This window comes from Anthonomus grandis, chromosome 13, assembly GCF_022605725.1.
Source record: "Anthonomus grandis grandis chromosome 13, icAntGran1.3, whole genome shotgun sequence".
Taxonomy (NCBI): domain Eukaryota; kingdom Metazoa; phylum Arthropoda; class Insecta; order Coleoptera; family Curculionidae; genus Anthonomus; species Anthonomus grandis.
The window spans coordinates 3,045,361-3,068,268 of NC_065558.1; the positions used below are offsets into that span (position 1 = coordinate 3,045,361).

The 22,908-nt window shown below is 31.9% G+C and overlaps 1 protein-coding gene across 1 annotated transcript in view; it reads right to left on the reverse strand.

The window, feature by feature from the left end:
• LOC126743587 (protein Wnt-1) overlaps positions 1–22,908 on the reverse strand; it is a 59,064-nt gene that overhangs the window by 13,368 nt on the left and 22,788 nt on the right. Inside the window, exon 3 of the mRNA XM_050450749.1 lies at positions 9,632–9,933. Coding sequence (XP_050306706.1) covers positions 9,632–9,933 — 302 coding nt within the window. The remainder of the gene's footprint in view (positions 1–9,631; positions 9,934–22,908) is intronic.

Genomic DNA, 22,908 nt, shown 5'->3' on the forward strand with positions numbered 1-22,908 from the left:
TCGTTATTTATGAAGTAGTCAGCCTTGGACAGAGGTATTATCAAAGCACACTTCTATATGTCTAGAAAATACCCAATTTCCAAACAGCAATTTATGATTTGAGTAATGTCATTTGAAATAAAATAAGCACAATATTGAATCGTTTCAGCTGAAATACACTAAATATAAATAGAGAAAGAAAGAATCAAAAGAATATGGAAAAGCTTCCAGTAAAACAGGTGAAGGAACTAAAATTTGAAAAACGAAAATAAGAAGAAACAAGGAGGGGAAAAATCTATGCAAAAAAGAAGAAAAGATTAATGAATTCAAGAGTTTATTTTATTTTTCACGGTCTGTTAATCTGCCTTGGATTTCGAGCTCATCCAACCTCTTTCTCTTACTAATAAATCATCTCTCTCAACCTTTTTATCTCATAATAAAAAAAATCCTTGGAAATCTTTAGCAAGAATTAACAAGGCATTATCAGTATACATGTTAGTTGGCTCTTCTCTCTTATGCAAACCATGATTTTAATTATGAATAATAATTTTTCTTGATCTACACTACTCTCATCCCTCATCTCATCCTGGGGTATCCTGCAGATACAGCCTAATACCACCTAAGGAATAAGTTAAGGAACCACCTAGGAATCACTTTGCCTAGTTAGCTTGCCACGTTCGAATAACTGAATCTCACTTAATGTCAAGTAATACCAAGTACAAAGCCTCACCTGAAGAAATCTGCCCTTCTTCTTGCTCATACCTAGTAAGAATTATCAAGGTATCATTCACATAAATGTCATCACACACTCAAACCGTGATTCTCAAAAATGGATGCAGATATAGTAGCACATATATTTTGGACTATGTTTAGTAAGAATCATCTGCATAAATGTTAGTTGGCTCTTCTCTCTTATGCAAATCATGATTTTAATTGGAAATTGTTCACGTAGATCTACTGTTAATTTAATTCCCAAGCCGATATTAAGCAAAAACAAACCGGAGATGAAAAATAAAAGCGAATTAGTGTTCTCGAAATGGGCCGTGTAAATCTCTCTCCACGGTCGGGCACTCGCGCTTGCATAAGAACTCGTAAGAAAATAATTAAGCGGCAAATTAGGGTTGGCTTACGGCCATCGGCATGTACTTTTTGATACGAGCCAAAGCGAGATGAGCCTGGAATAAGATTTAATGAAAGTACGACATGCCGCATTTATTTGTTCGTTTAATCTATGCGAAACTATACGCCTTAGTGTTGTTTTTCTCCATTCCCAATTCATCGTAAAAAACGAAATTTTTATATAATCTAACGTAACGTAGTGCAATATTGTCACTGTATCGAAGGCCTTTGAGACATCCAAGAAAATGACTCTTCTTGATCAATTTGAACCAACAATCTTCTTTCGCAGTTTGAGCTCATTAAAGATAATTAATATCTTTACCATGAAGGCTATTTAGCAAAGCTCAAACCACGCCCCGAGCCTGTCGAAAAGGACCGGAAAAAAAAAGGAACCTTGTAGTCCTGTTACATTGGAGGAAATTAATATGCGACGTACGTAATCCGTAAATGCGCCGTAAGATTTGAGCGCGACATACCTCCCGCCGCGTACAAATGTCGCTCCGTTCACCCGCTGCGAAAACACCGTGTTACGTTCGTAATGTGACAAAAAGAACATGCGTTTCCTTGTCGTTGCCATCTACGTCAGAAGGGGACAAATCTCTTTCGTAATGATAGTCTTTATGAGTACGTGGAAAATACCTTTAATAACATTTCACTGTTGGTTTTCTTGGTAGATATCATTGATTTCAAAAGTCATCATTATCATGGCTAGCAAGAACACAGATTTAGACTTTGCTTTGAATCCTTTGAAGGAAGTATGACAACCAATGACTTCTTATTGGAAATTGGATCTATGAAGAAACTGTGAGAAAACATGAAAGAAGAAATTTAAAAAATGTATGTGGAAACACCGATTAAAATTCACGATTAGGTGAAATTAAGAGAAAGGTGAAAAAAGCAACGACATTGATGATAAACAAGACGGAGAATAGAAAGACGTAAAACAAAAAAGGGTCAATATAGAAAAATAGAACAACAAGCAAAGGAGGAAGCAATCAGAGAGAAGCTTAGAGAAGAGACAAGAAAGTTGAATCAAAAAATACGATCAGTCATAGTAAAAAATAAAGTTTTAAGAAGGTGAAAATTAAACAGGGCAAGAATTAGCAAAAGAAGAACAAGTATATTAATTATGCTGACCCATATGATTAAAAGAATTAGAAGAAGCAGAAATAGAAAAAGAGTACGAAGATTATGAAGATAAATAAAAGACGGAGAAGAACAGAAATTGTTTGAACAAAAATTAAGTGGTCTCTGATAAAATTTCCAAAATTACGGATACGTCTAAACTTATTGAAGTTTGTAATTATTTCTATAGATATTATGACTATTTTTGCCGTAAATAAAATTATATTTCTCATATTATTTTTAAGTTTAATCTATATTGATTAGCCTCCTTTCTTTGATAGGATTTTCAATTCCTACCCTAAAAATTTGTGCTACTTATCCTACAAATTTACTAATTATATTATAATAGTATGGCCAAATTACATTATCTTTGTATACTCGTATTCATCAATGATTTATTGTCAAACAGAAATTCTAAGTTAGAATTATAGTTTTTCATAGTTCTATCAGAAAATATTTGCTGATATATATTTACATATAGAAATTTAAATTTAAGTAATAGATATTTCACAAATATTTGTTGCACATTTTCTAAAATATTAATATAACAATAATTGTAAAAAGAAGATCATATAATAGAAATATACTCTAAGATGCTACGGATTAGAATGTTGTGAAGATATTTTATTGCTTTATTATCATTTATAAGCGAACAAGTTCTTTTTAAAAAACCCAACAATCTGTAGCCTCTCATGACTACGTTTTCTAAGCTGAATTTGAAGACGAATAATAAAAGTTACCCCTATGTTTCCCAACTTTACTCAAATAGTACCAATTAATCTCAAAAATGTATCAAATTGGATTTTTTTTCTTATGGAATTATTGTACGTTAAGTTTTAAACAAATATTATCACACAAAGATGCTAAAGTCAAAATTTCATTCTGTACAATTCAACTTATCCTTGAAGAACACCTAATTTAACACTTATTCTTTTAGTTACAGCCCCAAACAGTTTCACTTATTGGCCACGGTCTTTTAAATAGGAGGCATTTTATTAGTAGCATAAAATATATAAAAAATTGTAGACGTATTGGCAATGTTACATTACATAATTTATACTCATGTTTATCAATGATTTGTTGTCAAACAGAAATTCATTTATAAATATTCGACGTCAACATTATCATGCAATTATCAAAGCGAGGTTATATATTTATATATATATATAGCATACCGGTATGGAAACAGAAATGGCGAATACATGTATTTGCTATTGGCGTACCGGTATATTAATATTGGTCTTAATTTTCTTTCATATGTCGTCCGTTTGCTCTATTTTGATGAATTGCCTTTTATTGTTCGTATTTTTAATTCCTTGTCAAGAAATATATGTTCTACTACTAATGCTCCAAAATTACTAATTTTATTCTTAACATAAAATGTATTAAAAATTGTAGACATTTTAGCAACCTCGAATGATGTTTCTATACTCGTATTCATTAATGATTTCCTGTCATTCATTAATAAATATTTGACATAAACGTTGCCATGCAACTATTAAAATGAGGTTATATATTGTATACCGGTATGGAAACGATAGCATAATGTATTTCCTATGGTCAGCGCTTTCCTTACCATACTGGTATTTTAATAGAGAATGTAATTTCCATTTATCAAGGTCTTTTTATTCTGTAAGTGTTATCTGGAGTCCCTCAGGGCAGCCATACTTCTTCACTTCTTTGCAGCATTTTCGTCAATGATATTACTAAATAGCAAATGTTTAATACTATCAAACGACTTAAAGCCTTGGATTTCTATAATAATAATACCAATAATAAAGCGCCTTTATTTAGCAAATACATAGTTTTGAAGGCGAAGATTAGCTAAAAGCTACTCTTAAACTCTTAACCTTCTTAAATTACACAAAAAAAAACAAAATAAACAAACATAAGTCAGTAGAAAATAAAACAATATTCATTTAACAGAAATAAGAAAATCTTTTGATTTACCTAAATGATACCTGTAGAAACAGATTCTTGAAATGTTTTTTAAAAACGTACAGGGCAATTGCTAAAATCAGGCCTAAAGACGTCCACAAATTTGACTGCGTTGTAAGTGAATGATCGTTCAAAGAGAGCCATTGAGTGATGGGGCATAGTCAGAGTGTTTTGCCTAATAATTCGAGCATGTACATGATTTCTAGGTATAAATTTCTCAAATAAATATATCGGACTTATAAAGGCGATATACTAGGGTGCAGTACAAAAACTTGTACAGTACAAAAATCATACATGCCTTGGGACACATGATCAAATTTTCCTAGGTCAAAGATAAGTCTACAGCAGGTATTTTGCACACGTTGTAACCGATATTGTGTCTGCTGGTCCAAGCACGGAAAGAAAACTATCAGACAATATTGGATAATTGACATAACAAAAGTTTCGGCAAGTTTTTTCCTAGTCTTGAAGTTTAATATTGACTTATTGGCATAAAGCATACAATCTATAGACCTAACTATATTCTATAGACCTAAGACCAAACATTACTGCAGTATTATCTAGTCAGATTACAAAACTAGTGTGTACTAAAAAAACTTTACTTAAATGCAAGTAAATATTGTATTATAAGTTTCGCAAATCCAGTAAATTTTATGTGAAATTTAAGTATCATTTTCAGTATCTTTGCATACCATATAAACACATTGTAAATCATAGCATATTTGGAAATACTGTTCAGTTATATGATCTCTCTATTTACATAGATTTCTGAGGTATTGTGCATACCATACTCGCACCATTGAAAATTATCATTATTCTGCTATTGAATAACAATTATCCTATCCGACATTTAAGTTTCATCGTGATCTGTAAGGAGTTTTCTTTATTTACCATAAATGTATTCATCGAATATCCAAATCTTTTTTTCCTGCCACAGTCCTTTCAATATTTCTTTCCACAGAAAAACCTATGGTGTTTATATATCATGTATTGAAAAAATAAATAAAAGTCAAGTAGTCTGTTAAAAATTCCATAGATTCCATCCGTCGATCTCTGAATTCCTGAAATTCTACTGTAGTGAATAAATAGGTCATTTTTATTGCAAGTGTATTAAATATGATAATAAGAATTAAGGGTATATCTAGATAACCTTAATCATTATTTTCAATTTCGTGTTTGTGACCCAATATCTTCAATATTGCGGAGGGTTGTTGGGTGGGGTCAGAAATAAAACAGAATTCTGTTTACCTAAATGTCGAAAACCAAAACCATAAATTTGCAAAAGTTCCTTATGTCAAAGGTTTGTCTGAAAGGCTATCAGGAGTTGTTTCTGATGATGAAGTCAGAATAGTGTTCAAAAATGAAAATACCATCAACAAATACTTCTCAAAACTCAAAGATAAAACACCAAATGAGTTACAAAGTGGCGTGGTTTATAAAATACCCTTTTCTGATTGTCAAGGTCTGTATGTGGGTCAAACGGGCAGGTACTTAAAAACCAGAGTTAGCGAACACGAAAGAAGCGTAAAACCAACGAACTACGCAGCATCTGGGAAGACTGCTCTAGCAGAACACTCCTTCAATCAACAACACCAATTTGATTTTAACAGCACTCGGATCATTGGCAAAGAATCAAATTATAAGAAAAGAATTTTACTAGAAATGGTTAATATAAAAAAGTATGAAGAAAGCATTAATAAAAAACAAGACACCGATGACCTAAATCCAAGTTACTATAATTTAATTAATTTACTACCAAAAAGATAAAACTAAAACATAAAATTTATTTTTGTCAAAGAGTGTATGTCCCAAATTTAGATCACACAGTGTATTAACAAATTAAGTTTCTGGTTTTGAACGTATAGATACATACATCTTCCTTATCTACTAATCCTTAACTTATCAACATAACATTGAATCATAAAAATTAAATAAATAAACGCTCGGAAGAATAAAAACATTTGTTTCTTGGCTTATTGTTGATTCTAGTTTGCCCACAATAACACCTACAATTTAACCCATCTTAAAAATAATTCTACGCTCCTATTATAAATGTGTTTTAATTATAACTTAAGAAACCTAGACTTAGGTAAGAGGTGTAATGTATATAAAAAAAAAATTAATTTTATACTGTTTTTTTTTATAAAAAAAATTTTTAACGGATTGTACCTGAATGTAATTTTAACTGTGTCGTGGTTTTTGTTTTTTGTTGTTTTAATTTTTGTAACTTAAAGAACATTTATTTTAATAGTGTTTTTTATGTACTTGAAATTACTTTGTTTTATCTCTGTAATTTTTTGAATCCATTTCAGTGTCCTGAGGATGACTTAATATAAGTCGACACGTCGACATTTAGGTAAACAGGTTTCTGTTTTATTTCTGACCCCACCCAACAACCCTCCGCAATAGCTTAATCATTATTCGCAATAAAAGCATTGTGACTTAAACCAAGCCAGAATTCTTTCAAATGCAACGTGCATGAACTCCCAAAAGCTTCCGAAGCATGAGCTGAGGATCCTCAACATAGAAATCATATGAAAGATGCAAATAAAAATAGTAAGGAAAACTTCTCGAAAAAATATAATGCATTTAGATACCTAAAAATTTAATTGGTTAATAATCATCATCATGAATCATTAAAGGTCTCAGTGAGAGATCCAGTGACTGAAGCAAGCAGTCGTATACCTCCATTACATTCCCTCAGAATGTCAATACTTTCATTTGCAGGAAGCAGTATTGTACAATTAGTATTGTATAATCTAATTTATAGATGTTGGAAATAAGATTGTAGTCAGATTACTAATGGAAAATAAAGTATTATTACTTTGACCTATATCGTTCATAGGAAACATACTCATTAGTTACTTGGATTTTTGTTTGGACACGAAACATACTGATAATGGTCAGGTAAATAAGACTATATTGGGTTTTGGCTGTTGGGATTAAAATTATAGACATACAATCGAAGGCCTGTTTTAAGTCAAGGAATGTTGTACATAATTTTTTCATCTAGTGTACTATTTAATTGGAAAAAAGTATTTATTAACTTATGACAATGTTGCTAATACACCCATAATTATCGAAATTTGAATAATACGATAAGCATTATAATAGGTATAAAAGAAGATAATGAAGAAGAGAGAATAAAGGGAAAAAACAGATTAGTATAGTTAATGCTCCACTAGTTTAACTTTACAAATTAAACTTCCAGAAATCGATGCAAATAATTATTTAATATGAAATGTATCTGTCATTCTACATACACTTTAAACGTTAAATTCTACTAAGTTACTTGTTTCGTATTGAATACTAGAAGAAAAAGAAGATTACAAAATAGAAAAAAAAACAGAAAAGTAAGGAAGTGGAATATAAAAAGAGATAGAGGTAATCAAAGGAATATGGAAAAGGTTTTAGTAAAAAAGGAAGAAAATTTGAAAAAGAAATAAAGGGAATAAGAAACGCAAAAAGGAAGAGAATAATAAAGAATTAAGAAGAGTATTTTTGTTTTCGAATTCTTCTCTATTTCTTTTAGAATTTCAATAATTTCCTTGATCGCAGTTAAAAGAAATTTCAAGCAATCCCAATTATTAACACTTTTTTGAAGCATTGGAGTTAATTTTTTCAATAGTTTACAAGAGGAGAAGTGATATTATATAGTCCAGGCTCTCCTGTAATAAAAATGTAAATAATTATAGTTTTTCTACCAGGATTTTGTTGATTTCCCTAATGGCAGTTAAAAAAGATTTCAAACGTTCCTAATTATCAAGAGACACATTTCTTTGAAGCTTTGTAGTAGTGTTATTAAATAATTTACAAATGTTATATAGTTTACGGTGTTCTGTTAGAAAAATCTTAATAACTGATATTAATTTTAGTAGCATTTAGTGAAAAACCTCACGGAATCTCAATTATCAAGAATCAACTTTTTTTCTTAGCATTTTTACCTAGAGTAAAGTTATTTACTTATAATTTACAAAAAGAAGAGTGATGAGTTCAGGCTAATGTGCCTTGGAATTAAGCAGACAAAACGTATTGAAAAATAGAGAACAAGAAGATAAAATAAAGGCATGAAAAGCAAAATATAGACAAACAATTTGGAAAAGTTAAGTAAATCACTCTATGAAAATTCTATGACTCGGGTCAAATATTCACGAATAAAATCAAAATTTGTTATTGATCACATTATCAACGTTGCCAAAGTTATCTTAATAACAAATGCGTATTTCCAAACGAAAAGCTTCATCCGAGCGTTCACAAGTGAACCAAAACCAGTAACGTCTCCGTTTCTCTATAAAAGCCTGACATTAATCTCCGTGTGGTCACCGAAGACGACCAATTAATATTAGATTCTTCCCAGTTAGCAAGAAAAACAAGATCAAAGATCGGTAACGATCCTTCTATGCACCAGAACACGTACCTTTGCTTTATTCAATAGTAACAGTTTTCTGCTGGGGCAATAATCGTTAATCGAAAACAAAACCGAACTGAACGGGGCCATAAAATGTTTTTTCGAACCGGCTACCACGGTGGGTATTTTGCAATGATTTTGCATGTATAGCATAATTACGGTCGTAGGCACGTACGCAAAAAAGAGAAAATGGTAACGTCTTATATGGTAAGTAAATCTTTAACATATCGAGTAAAAGCTGGGAGAGGACATTTTTCCCTTATACTGTGCGAGAAATGAACATTCCGATGCACGTGAACGTTTGGAATTTTATCAAGAGAGAGAGAGAAAGAGACAAAGAAAAAACATTTCAGGCTCCGAATGTTCAATTTTCAATGCTGAAGCAAATGAAGGAAAAATTGCACGATAGAAAGATGTAAAACAAGTTTGAACAGTCCAAGGTACTTACTAGATTGATTTTAGTTTATTTAGTAGTATCCAGATCCCGTCATAATTTATGTCAAGCTGCATATGCCATTAAATTTCCCCACAACATCCGCCGGTATTTTCTATTAGGGCTCCAAGAAATATGAAACTGTTGAAAACTTCATAATGTTCAACAGTCCAAGTTTCAGGGTAATTGTTATGTTCTCTATTAATGATCATAATTTTGGTTTAATAATAATTAGGTTTGGGCCGTAAAGAGCATTTTCAAATTTCCTCGGGAGTTTCAGAATACCTTTCTTATAATAAATTCGCTATAGTTTTACATAATTCTAATTGTATGATGTATTACCGTTCTCGTATTAGATAGACTAGATGGTCTGGGACAGCAACTAGATCAGAGCTTTTTTCATATTACGTTATCAAAAGCTTTGCTACAGTCGACAAAATATAAATACGAGTGTAGGACTATCTCGACTTCTCATAGCATATAGTATTCCAAACGAAATCGAGCAATATACAGGAAAACTTTTCTAGTATGAGACCTGCTTTGATATTTGAATACCAGCAAAAAAAACTAGTGGTTCTTAAACAAAAAATCGTGAACCAATGAACTATTTAATACCAATGTGAACTTACGTATCGCCCGGCCTCGTTGTTATGCAGATTCATCTTTTCCCGTAGACTTTTGCCCCTTTCTCCCGTATCGACGAACGCTCTACCATACTCCATCCCGAATCTGATGTTGTCAGAGCAACCCCCCCATTCGAAATCTCTTGCTCCCGCTACTGCCCCAGTGTTGCTATTGCTAAACACTTGGGGGCGTCTATAGTGTTTGTCGCAGTAGCAAGTTTCTATTGAGCCTTCTGAGCATGCGCGAGCTATCGAGTGAGTTACTGCTGCGCTGGTGATTGCGTAGATGAACGCTGTTTCTGGACAACCTGGAATAAATTAATGCCGTTAATTAACTGATGGAGAAAAAAACTGATGTTGACGTACTAGGATTATTAATAAGGGGTTTTCGGTAAGAACGAAAGTAATCGAAAATTGCAAGCATATTGGCAACGTTGTTAAGTCTAGAATTTTTTAAGCTTCAAATATTTTTTATGTTATTAACATGATTTATGATTTTGGAATGTAAACATCAGTATTTTGTAGAGTAAAAAAAGGGAAAATTTTAAGAAAATTTCATCAAAAAAAAACTGACGTAATGGTTCTTAAGTAGTGCAAATTTTCTTAAGTAGTTCAAATAAAATTTTCACTACTTTTAATAAGTTTATATACTTGCCATTAGTATTGTAGATAATAATAGATAAAATAATGTATGCAAAATCAGGTATTACATTAATTGGATTTCTTCTGGCTGTGGCTAACGTTGAATATGCAACGTTTACAATAAGTATTTTACAAATGTACGAATTATTATTCTTGAGCCTATAAAAAATCTAATAATTTTTAGTATTTTCAAGGTAAGCCTGTCAGAATAAAGTATATAGTATAGCATATTATATTTTCTCTAAAAAAACTCTACCCGTGGAATTTATAAAATAAATTCAAGGTTTATAAAAGGTTTTCATGCCTATATCATTAATTCATTAACTCATATATTAAAATTAATTTTTAAAACAGGTATGGTTCCCAGTACTTTTAAAACCTCTATAATATCACTTATTTATTTAATTTTATATTTTATAATTTTTTACAAGCAAATAATGTATTATCCCAAAAACTGTTTGGTTTTATTGGACGGCTTGGTGCACCTGATGTATAAATTGACCAGACAACTTAGTAAAATCAAAAATGTTTAGCAATGTCTTCTAGATTTACTAGGCTTATGACGCTTCATAAATAAATGCCTTGTTAAATGTTAAAAAACCAACGCAAATGTTATACTGCAGTTGGATTTTACCACCGTTCGTGGTCCAGGCAGGCCTTTAATCATCTTGAAATTTTACTTTTCTTAAGTAGTTGAACCCATTAGAGACGTCAAGCTTTATTTTATAGTGATCATCAAGAATTCATGGGTCTCAGATGGGTTTAAAGGTCAGAAATTGTGTAAAAAGTGCATTTTTTGGTTTCTACCGTATTGTATGGTCCAGACATGCCCTGAATTATCTTGAAACTTCACTTTTCTGAAGTAGTTAAATCCATTAAAATCGTGAAGAACCATTTCATAGTGATCATCACGGATTCATGCGTCTCAGGTGGATTTATAGGTCAGAAAGTGGGTAAAAAGTTATTTTTTTTGGATTCTACCGCATTTCGTGGTCTAGGCACGCCTTGAATCATCTTGAAATTTTACTTTTCTTAAATAGTTGAACCCATTTGATACGTAAAGTACCATTTCCTAATGATCATCACGGATTCATGGGTCTCAGGTGGATTTATAGGTCAGAAAGTGGGTAGAAAGTGATTTTTTTTTGGATTCTACCGCATTTCATGGTGTAGGCACGCCTTGAATCATCTTAAAATTTTACTTTTCTTAAATAGTTGAACCCATTTGATACGTGAAGTACCATTTCCTAATGATTATCACGGATTCATGGGTCTCAGGTAGATTTATAGGTCAGAAAGTGGGTAAAAAGTGATTTTTTTTGGATTCTACCGCATTTCATGGTCTAGGCACGCCTTCAATCATCTTAAAAATTTACTTTTCTCAAATAGTTGAACCCATTTGAGATGAGAAGTAACATTTTCTAATGATCATCACGGATTCATGGGCCTCAGATGTGTTTATAGGTCAGAAAGTGGGTAAAAAGTGTTTTTTTTTGGATTCTACCGCATTTCATGATCTAGGCACGCCTTCAATCATCTTAAAAATTTACTTTTCTTAAATAGTTGAATCCATTTGATACGTGAAGTAGCATTTCCTAATGATCATCACAGATTCATGGGTCTCAGGTGAATTTATAGGTCAGAAAGTGGGTAAAAAGTTATTTTTTTTGGATTCTACCGCATTTCATGGTCTAGGCTCGCCTTGAATCATCTTAAAATTTTCCTTTTCTGAAATAGTTGAATCCATTTGATACGTGAAGTATCATTTCCTAATGATCATCACGGATTCATGGATCTCAGGTGGATTTATAGGTCAGAAAATGGGTAAAAAGTGATTTTTTTGGATTCTACCGCATTTCATGGTCTAGGCACGCCTTGAATCATCTTAAAATTTTACTTTTCTTAAATAGTTGAACCCATTTGATACGTGAAGTACCATTTCCTAATGATCATCACAGATTCATGGGTCTCAGGTGGATTTATAGGTCAGAAAGTGGGTAAAAAGTGATTTTTTTTGGATTCTACCGCATTTCATGGTCTAGGCACGCCTTCAATCATCTTAAAAATTTACTTTTCTCAAATAGTTGAACCCATTTGAGATGAGAAGTAACATTTTCTAATGATCATCACGGATTCATGGGCCTCAGATGTGTTTATAGGTCAGAAAGTGGGTAAAAAGTGATTTTTTTTGGATTCTACCGCATTTCATGGTCTAGGCTCGCCTTGAATCATCTTAAAATTTTACTTTTCTTAAATAGTTGAACCCATTTGATACGTGGAGTACCATTTCCTAATGATCATCACGGATTCATGGGTCTCAGGTGGATTTATAGGTCAGAAAGTGGGTAAAAAGTGATTTTTTTTGGATTCTACCGCATTTCATGGTCTAGGCTCGCCTTGAATCATCTTAAAATTTTACTTTTCTTAAATAGTTGAACCCATTTGATACGTGAAGTACCATTTCCTAATGATCATCACGGATTCATGGGTCTCAGGTGGATTTATAGGTCAGAAAGTGGGTAAAAAGTGATTTTTTTTGGATTCTACCGCATTTCATGGTCTAGGCACGCCTTGAATCATCTTAACATTTTACTTTTCTTAAATAGTTGAACCCATTTGATACGTGAAGTACCATTTCCTAATGATCATCACAGATTCATGGGTCTCAGGTGGATTTATAGGTCAGAAAGTGGGTAAAAAGTGATTTTTTTTGGATTCTACCGCATTTCATGGTCTAGGCACGCCTTCAATCATCTTAAAAATTTACTTTTCTCAAATAGTTGAACCCATTTGAGATGAGAAGTAACATTTTCTAATGATCATCACGGATTCATGGGCCTCAGATGTGTTTATAGGTCAGAAAGTGGGTAAAAAGTGATTTTTTTTGGATTCTACCGCATTTCATGGTCTAGGCTCGCCTTGAATCATCTTAAAATTTTACTTTTCTTAAATAGTTGAACCCATTTGATACGTGAAGTACCATTTCCTAATGATCATCACGGATTCATGGGTCTCAGGTGGATTTATAGGTCAGAAAGTGGGTAAAAAGTGATTTTTTTTGGATTCTACCGCATTTCATGGTCTAGGCACGCCTTGAATCATCTTAACATTTTACTTTTCTTAAATAGTTGAACCCATTTGATACGTGAAGTACCATTTCCTAATGATCATCACGGATTCATGGGTCTCAGGTAGATTTATAGGTCAGAAAGTGGGTAAAAAGTGATTTTTTTTGGATTCTACCGCATTTCATGGTCTAGGCACGCCTTCAATCATCTTAAAAATTTACTTTTCTCAAATAGTTGAACCCATTTGAGATGAGAAGTAACATTTTCTAATGATCATCACGGATTCATGGGCCTCAGATGTGTTTATAGGTCAGAAAGTGGGTAAAAAGTGTTTTTTTTTGGATTCTACCGCATTTCATGATCTAGGCACGCCTTCAATCATCTTAAAAATTTACTTTTCTTAAATAGTTGAATCCATTTGATACGTGAAGTAGCATTTCCTAATGATCATCACAGATTCATGGGTCTCAGGTGAATTTATAGGTCAGAAAGTGGGTAAAAAGTTATTTTTTTTGGATTCTACCGCATTTCATGGTCTAGGCTCGCCTTGAATCATCTTAAAATTTTCCTTTTCTGAAATAGTTGAATCCATTTGATACGTGAAGTATCATTTCCTAATGATCATCACGGATTCATGGATCTCAGGTGGATTTATAGGTCAGAAAATGGGTAAAAAGTGATTTTTTTGGATTCTACCGCATTTCATGGTCTAGGCACGCCTTGAATCATCTTAAAATTTTACTTTTCTTAAATAGTTGAACCCATTTGATACGTGAAGTACCATTTCCTAATGATCATCACAGATTCATGGGTCTCAGGTGGATTTATAGGTCAGAAAGTGGGTAAAAAGTGATTTTTTTTGGATTCTACCGCATTTCATGGTCTAGGCACGCCTTCAATCATCTTAAAAATTTACTTTTCTCAAATAGTTGAACCCATTTGAGATGAGAAGTAACATTTTCTAATGATCATCACGGATTCATGGGCCTCAGATGTGTTTATAGGTCAGAAAGTGGGTAAAAAGTGATTTTTTTTGGATTCTACCGCATTTCATGGTCTAGGCTCGCCTTGAATCATCTTAAAATTTTACTTTTCTTAAATAGTTGAACCCATTTGATACGTGGAGTACCATTTCCTAATGATCATCACGGATTCATGGGTCTCAGGTGGATTTATAGGTCAGAAAGTGGGTAAAAAGTGATTTTTTTTGGATTCTACCGCATTTCATGGTCTAGGCTCGCCTTGAATCATCTTAAAATTTTACTTTTCTTAAATAGTTGAACCCATTTGATACGTGAAGTACCATTTCCTAATGATCATCACGGATTCATGGGTCTCAGGTGGATTTATAGGTCAGAAAGTGGGTAAAAAGTGATTTTTTTTGGATTCTACCGCATTTCATGGTCTAGGCACGCCTTGAATCATCTTAACATTTTACTTTTCTTAAATAGTTGAACCCATTTGATACGTGAAGTACCATTTCCTAATGATCATCACAGATTCATGGGTCTCAGGTGGATTTATAGGTCAGAAAGTGGGTAAAAAGTGATTTTTTTTGGATTCTACCGCATTTCATGGTCTAGGCACGCCTTCAATCATCTTAAAAATTTACTTTTCTCAAATAGTTGAACCCATTTGAGATGAGAAGTAACATTTTCTAATGATCATCACGGATTCATGGGCCTCAGATGTGTTTATAGGTCAGAAAGTGGGTAAAAAGTGATTTTTTTTGGATTCTACCGCATTTCATGGTCTAGGCTCGCCTTGAATCATCTTAAAATTTTACTTTTCTTAAATAGTTGAACCCATTTGATACGTGAAGTACCATTTCCTAATGATCATCACGGATTCATGGGTCTCAGGTGGATTTATAGGTCAGAAAGTGGGTAAAAAGTGATTTTTTTTGGATTCTACCGCATTTCATGGTCTAGGCACGCCTTGAATCATCTTAACATTTTACTTTTCTTAAATAGTTGAACCCATTTGATACGTGAAGTACCATTTCCTAATGATCATCACGGATTCATGGGTCTCAGGTAGATTTATAGGTCAGAAAGTGGGTAAAAAGTGATTTTTTTTGGATTCTACCGCATTTCATGGTCTAGGCACGCCTTCAATCATCTTAAAAATTTACTTTTCTCAAATAGTTGAACCCATTTGAGATGAGAAGTAACATTTTCTAATGATCATCACGGATTCATGGGCCTCAGATGTGTTTATAGGTCAGAAAGTGGGTAAAAAGTGATTTTTTTTGGATTCTACCGCATTTCATGGTCTAGGCTCGCCTTGAATTATCTTAAAATTTTACTTTTCTTAAATAGTTGAACCCATTTGATACGTGAAGTACCATTTCCTAATGATCATCACGGATTCATGGGTCTCAGGTGGATTTATAGGTCAGAAAGTGGGTAAAAAGTGATTTTTTTTGGATTCTACCGCATTTCATGGTCTAGGCACGCCTTGAATCATCTTAACATTTTACTTTTCTTAAATAGTTGAACCCATTTGATACGTGAAGTACCATTTCCTAATGATCATCACGGATTCATGGGTCTCAGGTAGATTTATAGGTCAGAAAGTGGGTAAAAAGTGATTTTTTTTGGATTCTACCGCATTTCATGGTCTAGGCTCGCCTTGAATCATCTTAAAATTTTACTTTTCTTAAATAGTTGAACCCATTTGATACGTGAAGTACCATTTCCTAATGATCATCACGGATTCATGGGTCTCAGGTAGATTTATAGGTCAGAAAGTGGGTAAAAAGTGATTTTTTTTGGATTCTACCGCATTTCATGGTCTAGGCACGCCTTGAATCATCTTAAAATTTTACTTTTCTTAAATAGTTGAACCTATTTGATACGTGAAGTACCATTTCCTAATGATCATCACGGATTCATGGATCTCAGGTGGATTTATAGGTCAGAAAGTGGGTAAAAAGTTATTGTTTTTTTTGGATTCTACCGCATTTCATGGTCTAGGCAAGCCTTGAATCATCTTAAAATTTTACTTTTCTTAAATAGTTGAACCCATTTGAGACGTGAAGTACCATTTCCTAATGATCATCACGGATTCATGAGTCTCAGGTGGATTTATAGGTCAGAAAGTGGGTAAAAAGTTATTTATTTTGGATTCTACCGCATTTCATGGTCTAGGCACGCCTTGAATCATCTTAAAATTTTACTTTATTCAAATAGTTGAATCTATTTGATACGTGAAGTAGCATTTCCTAATGATCATCACGGGTTCATGGGTCTCAGGTGGATTTATAGGTCAGAAAGTGGGTAAAAAGTGATTTTTTTTGGATTTTACCGCATTTCATGGTCTAGGCTCGCCTTGAATCATCTTAAAATTTTACTTTTCTTAAATAGTTGAACCCATTTGATACGTGAAGTACCATTTCCTAATGATCATCACGGATTGATGGATCTCAGGTGGATTTATAGGTCAGAAAGTGGGTAAAAAGTGATTTTTTTTGGATTCTACCGCATTTCATGGTCTAGGCACGCCATGAATCATCTTAAAATTTTACTTTTCTTCAATATTTGAACCCATTTGATACGTGAAGTACCATTTCCTAATGATCATCACGGATTGATGGATCTCAGGTGGATTTATAGGTCAGAAAATGGGTAAAAAGTGATTTTTTTTGGATTCTACCGCATTTCATGGTCTAGGCACGCCTTGAATCATCTTAAAATTTTACTTTTCTTAAATAGTTGAATCCATTTGATACGTGAAGTACCATGTCCTAATGATCATCACGGATTCATGGGTGTCAGATGGGTTTAAAGGTCAGAAAGTGGTAAAAAAAAATGTGTATACGTTTGTTGGAGCAGTTTGTAGGATGCCTAAAAATATCCCAAATAAAGCAAATATAGTCTTTAAAGCATTAAAAATATTTTAATGTATGTGGAAAAAATTAAATAACTCTGCCAGGTTTTGATAAAAGTGTTAAGTAGTTCGTTTCTACTGTTCTTTTTTTCTTTTTTTCGAAAAAAACGATATTCAGGAGATGTCCATAACTATTCCTACAAATGTAGTACCTTTACATATTTCACCCTTGAATGTTTACGACAAGATATTTTCTTTTTTGTTTATCTCATGTCATTTAAATATCTGTGATTATTATAAAAGACTGAAAATTAAATAGGGACAAATATTTAAATATTTAAAGTAAAAACTGATATACTTTCTATCTGACCTTAAAATAAAACTTTAACCTACAGTTAAAGTTTTATTTCAGGAACTTGCTTTGGTTTTTATTTTTTTTTTGAATTTCTAGTCTAAGAATTATTATTTTATCTTCTTTTTCCCTTGCGTTACTTTAGTGTCCCCTAGTTTTTTTTTATCTATTTAGGCTTATATGACCAACTATTCCTATTAAAATATAATTAATTTAAATACTATAATATAATCTAATTTAAATATAATTAATTGCTAAGTTTTTGGAAAAACAACAAGATTTTTATGTTTTCAATTAATTTGAACAGTGTATTTTAAATTATTAGTAGAGTATCAATGTTATGCAATGTCATGATAGGTAAAAAGTAATGCAGTAGTTATATTTTCTTTAAAAATACATCTTTAAAATTACAAAAATCTTTAATTTATGTCTTAGACTGTTTCTAATAATTTAATTATTTTAGTTTGGAAATATTAAGTTAAATATACACTAGAGGGAGTTAAATATGTATAAATAAAAAAATTAGTTTTTCAGTAACGCAGGCGTTTAATTTTTGACATATTTGTCAGAAACCTCTAATATAAATAAACTAATTAATTTATTAGTGGTATTTGGTATTTTACTTGTAGTTTATTATTTATAATACCTAATACAAATTTTGTAATTAAATTCTTGTAAAATTGATTAAAAGAATAAATAAAATACAATGTAGCCCAGATGTCAATTATTTTCAAGGGTTTATAAAAAAGCGACTAAGGATGCGTATTTATTATACTAATAGGTTGGCAACGTTGATAATACTATTGATGCCCTACTATAATAAAAGTTCCTATACAAGCAGAAATCGTAAGCAATAATAAAATTTACATAAAAAATCAATGCCAATGATATTGCCAATGTGTCTAAAAATGTAAAAATTCTTTAGTCTGTGTTAGCATTTATAAATTATTAGTTCCCTTTGATACAAATTCACATTATGTCCGACCTCTATAAGACTGTCCCTTTGATCTCCCTAAGTGGGCCAAACTAATTTAAATAAAAGGGATTTTTTCGACATCCGGATGCACTCCTGTAGGGCTCCCTAAAAAACCCCCCGCTTACAAAAGCAAGGGTTTCGCTGGTCCAGATGCTCCCTATTCTCAGTTTGTCATTTATAATGACGTGCCTTGTGTTTTGCATCTATTGACGGCAACATAACGGATGGTGGACGTGGTTATTTCGTTTAAGTGGGCAGGAGAATTTAACAGAATTCTTTTTTTACCAAAAAAAAAAAACATCATCCTGTCCCACCTAAGGAATCGAAGAGCCCAATTAGTCCCCAGGGAGTCATCCTTAACGCCCCAAAAACCTTTGCAAAATATTTTCTTTGGTTTCACGTTACTGTACAACCCCCATTGATCCGCTTGTCACTTGTCAAAGTTCATTCATGCCAGTGGGCGTTCTCTCTCTTTTTTTTATTCATATATAACAGGGAGATGAGCGATGTGAATGTAATTGAACATATTAAATGTGTTCTCAATGGGTAGAGCTTGACTCGAATAAAAATTACCAGGTGCAGCTGCAATTTAAACATCATTTTTGGTATATTAACTTTTACAACCCGTGGGGGTTTATTCTTCTATTATACAGCTTTCAAATTCATATATATATAGCGTTTCGCTTTAATCGTACCTATGATCGTTTTAGAGCCCCTCGAGATGAAAAATGTATCGTTTATTCTGTGACGGAACAGATTTATGGCCCCACTGGGCCTTATTGAGGAGCTGCCACAAAGGAAACAGTAGCCTAAACGTCAAATTAGCTACACCGTTGCTGTCAATTCGTAACTGTCAATAAAATAATTATTTGTCTCAGTCCAGGAACTGATTTTAACGGTTCTGATTTTGGGAATTATTCTTTTCTCAGTTAAAATTATTAAGGTTAATAGATTTGTATGGTGAAGTACCAGATTGATGCTTTAACACGATGATAGTACTTGTCGTAAAAATTCAGATTTTATAGTAAATTATGTGCATAACTTAAATGGATACGATGCGCAATTTCTACAATATTTTCTTACTTTTTCAGCACTGATTCTTCTTACTATAATCACGGAGCTGAATTTCAAGGAGTATAAATTACAATTAAATATTGACTTGAAATGTAATTTTAATTGTAAATATTTCTGAAAAACTAAATAGAATAAAGAAGAAAACTATTCAGAAAATTAGGTCTTTGAAACTTTGTTAAGGGTTCAAATAAGTTTAAGCTTAAGTGAAAGTTTTAGAAATATTGGACTTTTTAAGCAGTGGCTTTACTTGAATTGACGAGATTATTTTGGTGTTTTTTATTGTGCTAGAATTTTTTCGCAAATATATCCAATTTTTGTCATTTAATTCCTTAGATTTTCTTCTATCTCTTTTATTATGAACTATAAATGAATAATGTATTTTAAAGCGATCACAATAAAAGGATGATGTTCATCTATAGTGGTTACCATTTTGGAAGAAAATTTACTTTTTAAGGCGATTCAGGATGTAAATTTAAAACGAAAAATTATTCAGGCTGAAAAATGGCCCCTCTTCCAAACATTTTTGACATTAAAGCTAATTTCACTCACAAAAATCCTAGACGATCGTTAAAAAACAATGCAGCTCTTCTGTAGTCATATGCATAACTTAAATGGATATGATACACATTTTCTACAATATTTTTTTGTTTTTTCTTCTCAAAATAAAAGATTATTGGTAATTTAGACACAGAATAGATTTATGGCCTCGATGGGCCTTATTTAGGAGCTGCCACAATGGAAACAGTAGCCTAAATGTCAAATTGGCTACACTGTTGCTGTCAATAAAATAATTATTTGTCTCAGTCCCAAGATTTTGGGAATTATTCGTTTCTCAGTTGAAATTATGGTGTTCGATAGATTTGTATTATGAAGAGCCCAAAATAGGCTGCTCACGCTTTAATATGTTAAATTGGTGGTGCTTGTGGTGTAAATTTAGCTTTTATAGTAAATTATATGCATAACTTAAATAGATACGACACACGTTCACTTTTTAAGACTTCTACTTAATATAATCAAGGAGATCATTTAAATTTTAATTAGATTTTGGGTGGAAAATATAATTTTAAACAACTATAAATATTTCTAAGAAACTACATAGATTAAAGAAGAAATTTTTTTGCTCGACATTTTGTTATGGGTTTAAATTAGTTCAAAAAGTTTTAGAAACATTGAATTTTATTAACTGTGGTAACCAAGATTTTAAGCAGTGTTTTATGGTGACCATTCACTTCAAAATCCAATAGCTCAAAAAATGTTTAGACTGTTGAAACGAAAAGCATAATATTTAATAACGTATTTCCTTGAAAATCAGTAAAAGTTCAAATTAGTCCAAGTTGAAGTTTTAAATCAGTGGTAACCAAGAACAAGGTTCTAACTTTAATGCAACTATCCAATTCAAAATTTAATAGCTCAAAAATAATTTGGACTATTCTCATGAAATAAAAAGCAAAATATTCGAAAGAATAATAATTTCTTGAAATAAGGTAATGGTTTCAAATTAGTTCAAGTTAAAGTTTCGAAATTATTGGACTTTTTAAGCAGCACCAATTTTTTAACAAGATTTTCATACCTGAATATTTATTTTCCTTGAATTAATTTACTTTTTTTTCATACAATCCTTTAATTTCAAAGATTTTCTCTGTTTCTTTTGACCCAAATTAATGATTCAATTTTTTTTTGTAGGGTCTCCTTTTTTATCTCCTTTATCGTCTTAGACTTTTTCATCATGAAAAAAATTATATTACAAGGTAATTCAGAATTTAACTGAGAAATGGAAAATCGTAGCCAAAAAATAAATCTTTCAACACACATTTTTGACATTAAAACCCACTTCAGTCCCAAGAATCCTAGACGATGACTAAAAACTCATCTGTAGCAATCAACACTACGTAGAAAATCTAATTTCATCTTTTCAAGTTAAACAAAGATTATTGTTTATTGAAAGATCGAACCGATTTATGCCAAAGAACTAATTTTAATGGTTCTCATTTTAGAAATTATTAAATCAGCTTATCGTGTTAATGCTTTAACTTGATTAAGTGACGCATAACTTAAATGGATACGATACATGTTTTCTACAATATTCCTTCACTTTTTCTCTTTCTCGGATGACAGATTATTGTTTATTAAGACACAGACCAGATTTATGGCCCCACTGGGTTATTCAGGAGTTTCGACAATGGAAACAGTAGCCTAAGTGTCAAATTAGCTACACAGTTACTGTCAGTCCATAACGGGCAATAAAATAATTATGTAGGTTTCGAATGGAGGAGTTAAGTTTCATGTCAAAGAACTGAGTTTAACGGTTTTGATTTGGGGAATTATTTATTTTTCAGTTGAAATTTGTATGGGATTATTAGGGCCTTGTAGCTTTTAATAATTTATTTGCATTGTAAAGCGTTACATAGGCTGCTTGTGTTCATGCTTTGACATGACAAAATTAAACCTTGCTGGTGAGTTATTATGCATAACTTAAATGGATACCGATACACGTTGTCTGCAATATTTGTTATTTCTTCAAGTCACTGATTCTATTTACTATAACTGAGAAACTGAGTATAAGAAAATGTAAATTTCATTCAAATTTTAAATGATTTAGTAAGAAGTCTTAAAACATAATTACATAAATTAGAAAAAAAAATACGGATAAAAAATCTGTTGTAATTTTTTTTATCGGATTTAATTTTTTTTTGTGAATTTAGCGATTTTTTCTGAATTGGACGTAGAATTTTATGCCACAAAGATCCCTCCAAGTCTGCTTAATTTCTTTTGTCTTAAAGAGTTTTTTTAACTTGCCATAAAATAAAACTTAAGAATGAGATTTTACTGATTTTAGAAGATCCATCCATAATAATGTGCTTTCATATATTGATTTAGTTTTTAATTTTGCCAAGCTTTCATTTTAAATATCTCTTGATTTTCTTGACCCTTAAGTTTCTCAATAGTCATTTGTTGCTTTTTCGGATCCCCTACCAATTTCCAAAGACTTTTATACCTTTATTAGTAGACATTATCCTGTAAAAAAATTATATCGTTTCGCATTTATCGAACTGTACTTAATTCCCATGTAAAAAAAATTTAAAAATTTCGTCTGGATTTTATTCCATATAGTATGATTTTTATTATGATTAATGGAAATTAGTGGCTATATATCTCATGTAATTAAGGTATTGAAGTTCTCCTGAAATCTGTGTTAAATTATGGGTTGCTGATATGGTGCTCTACCTGTAACTCAATTTCAACTTCTTTAATAAAAGCCCAAAAAAAAATTATTGAGAAAACAAATTCAGTCATTTGAAGTTATTTCTTACTTTTTTAAGGTATTCAAGGAGATAAAGAA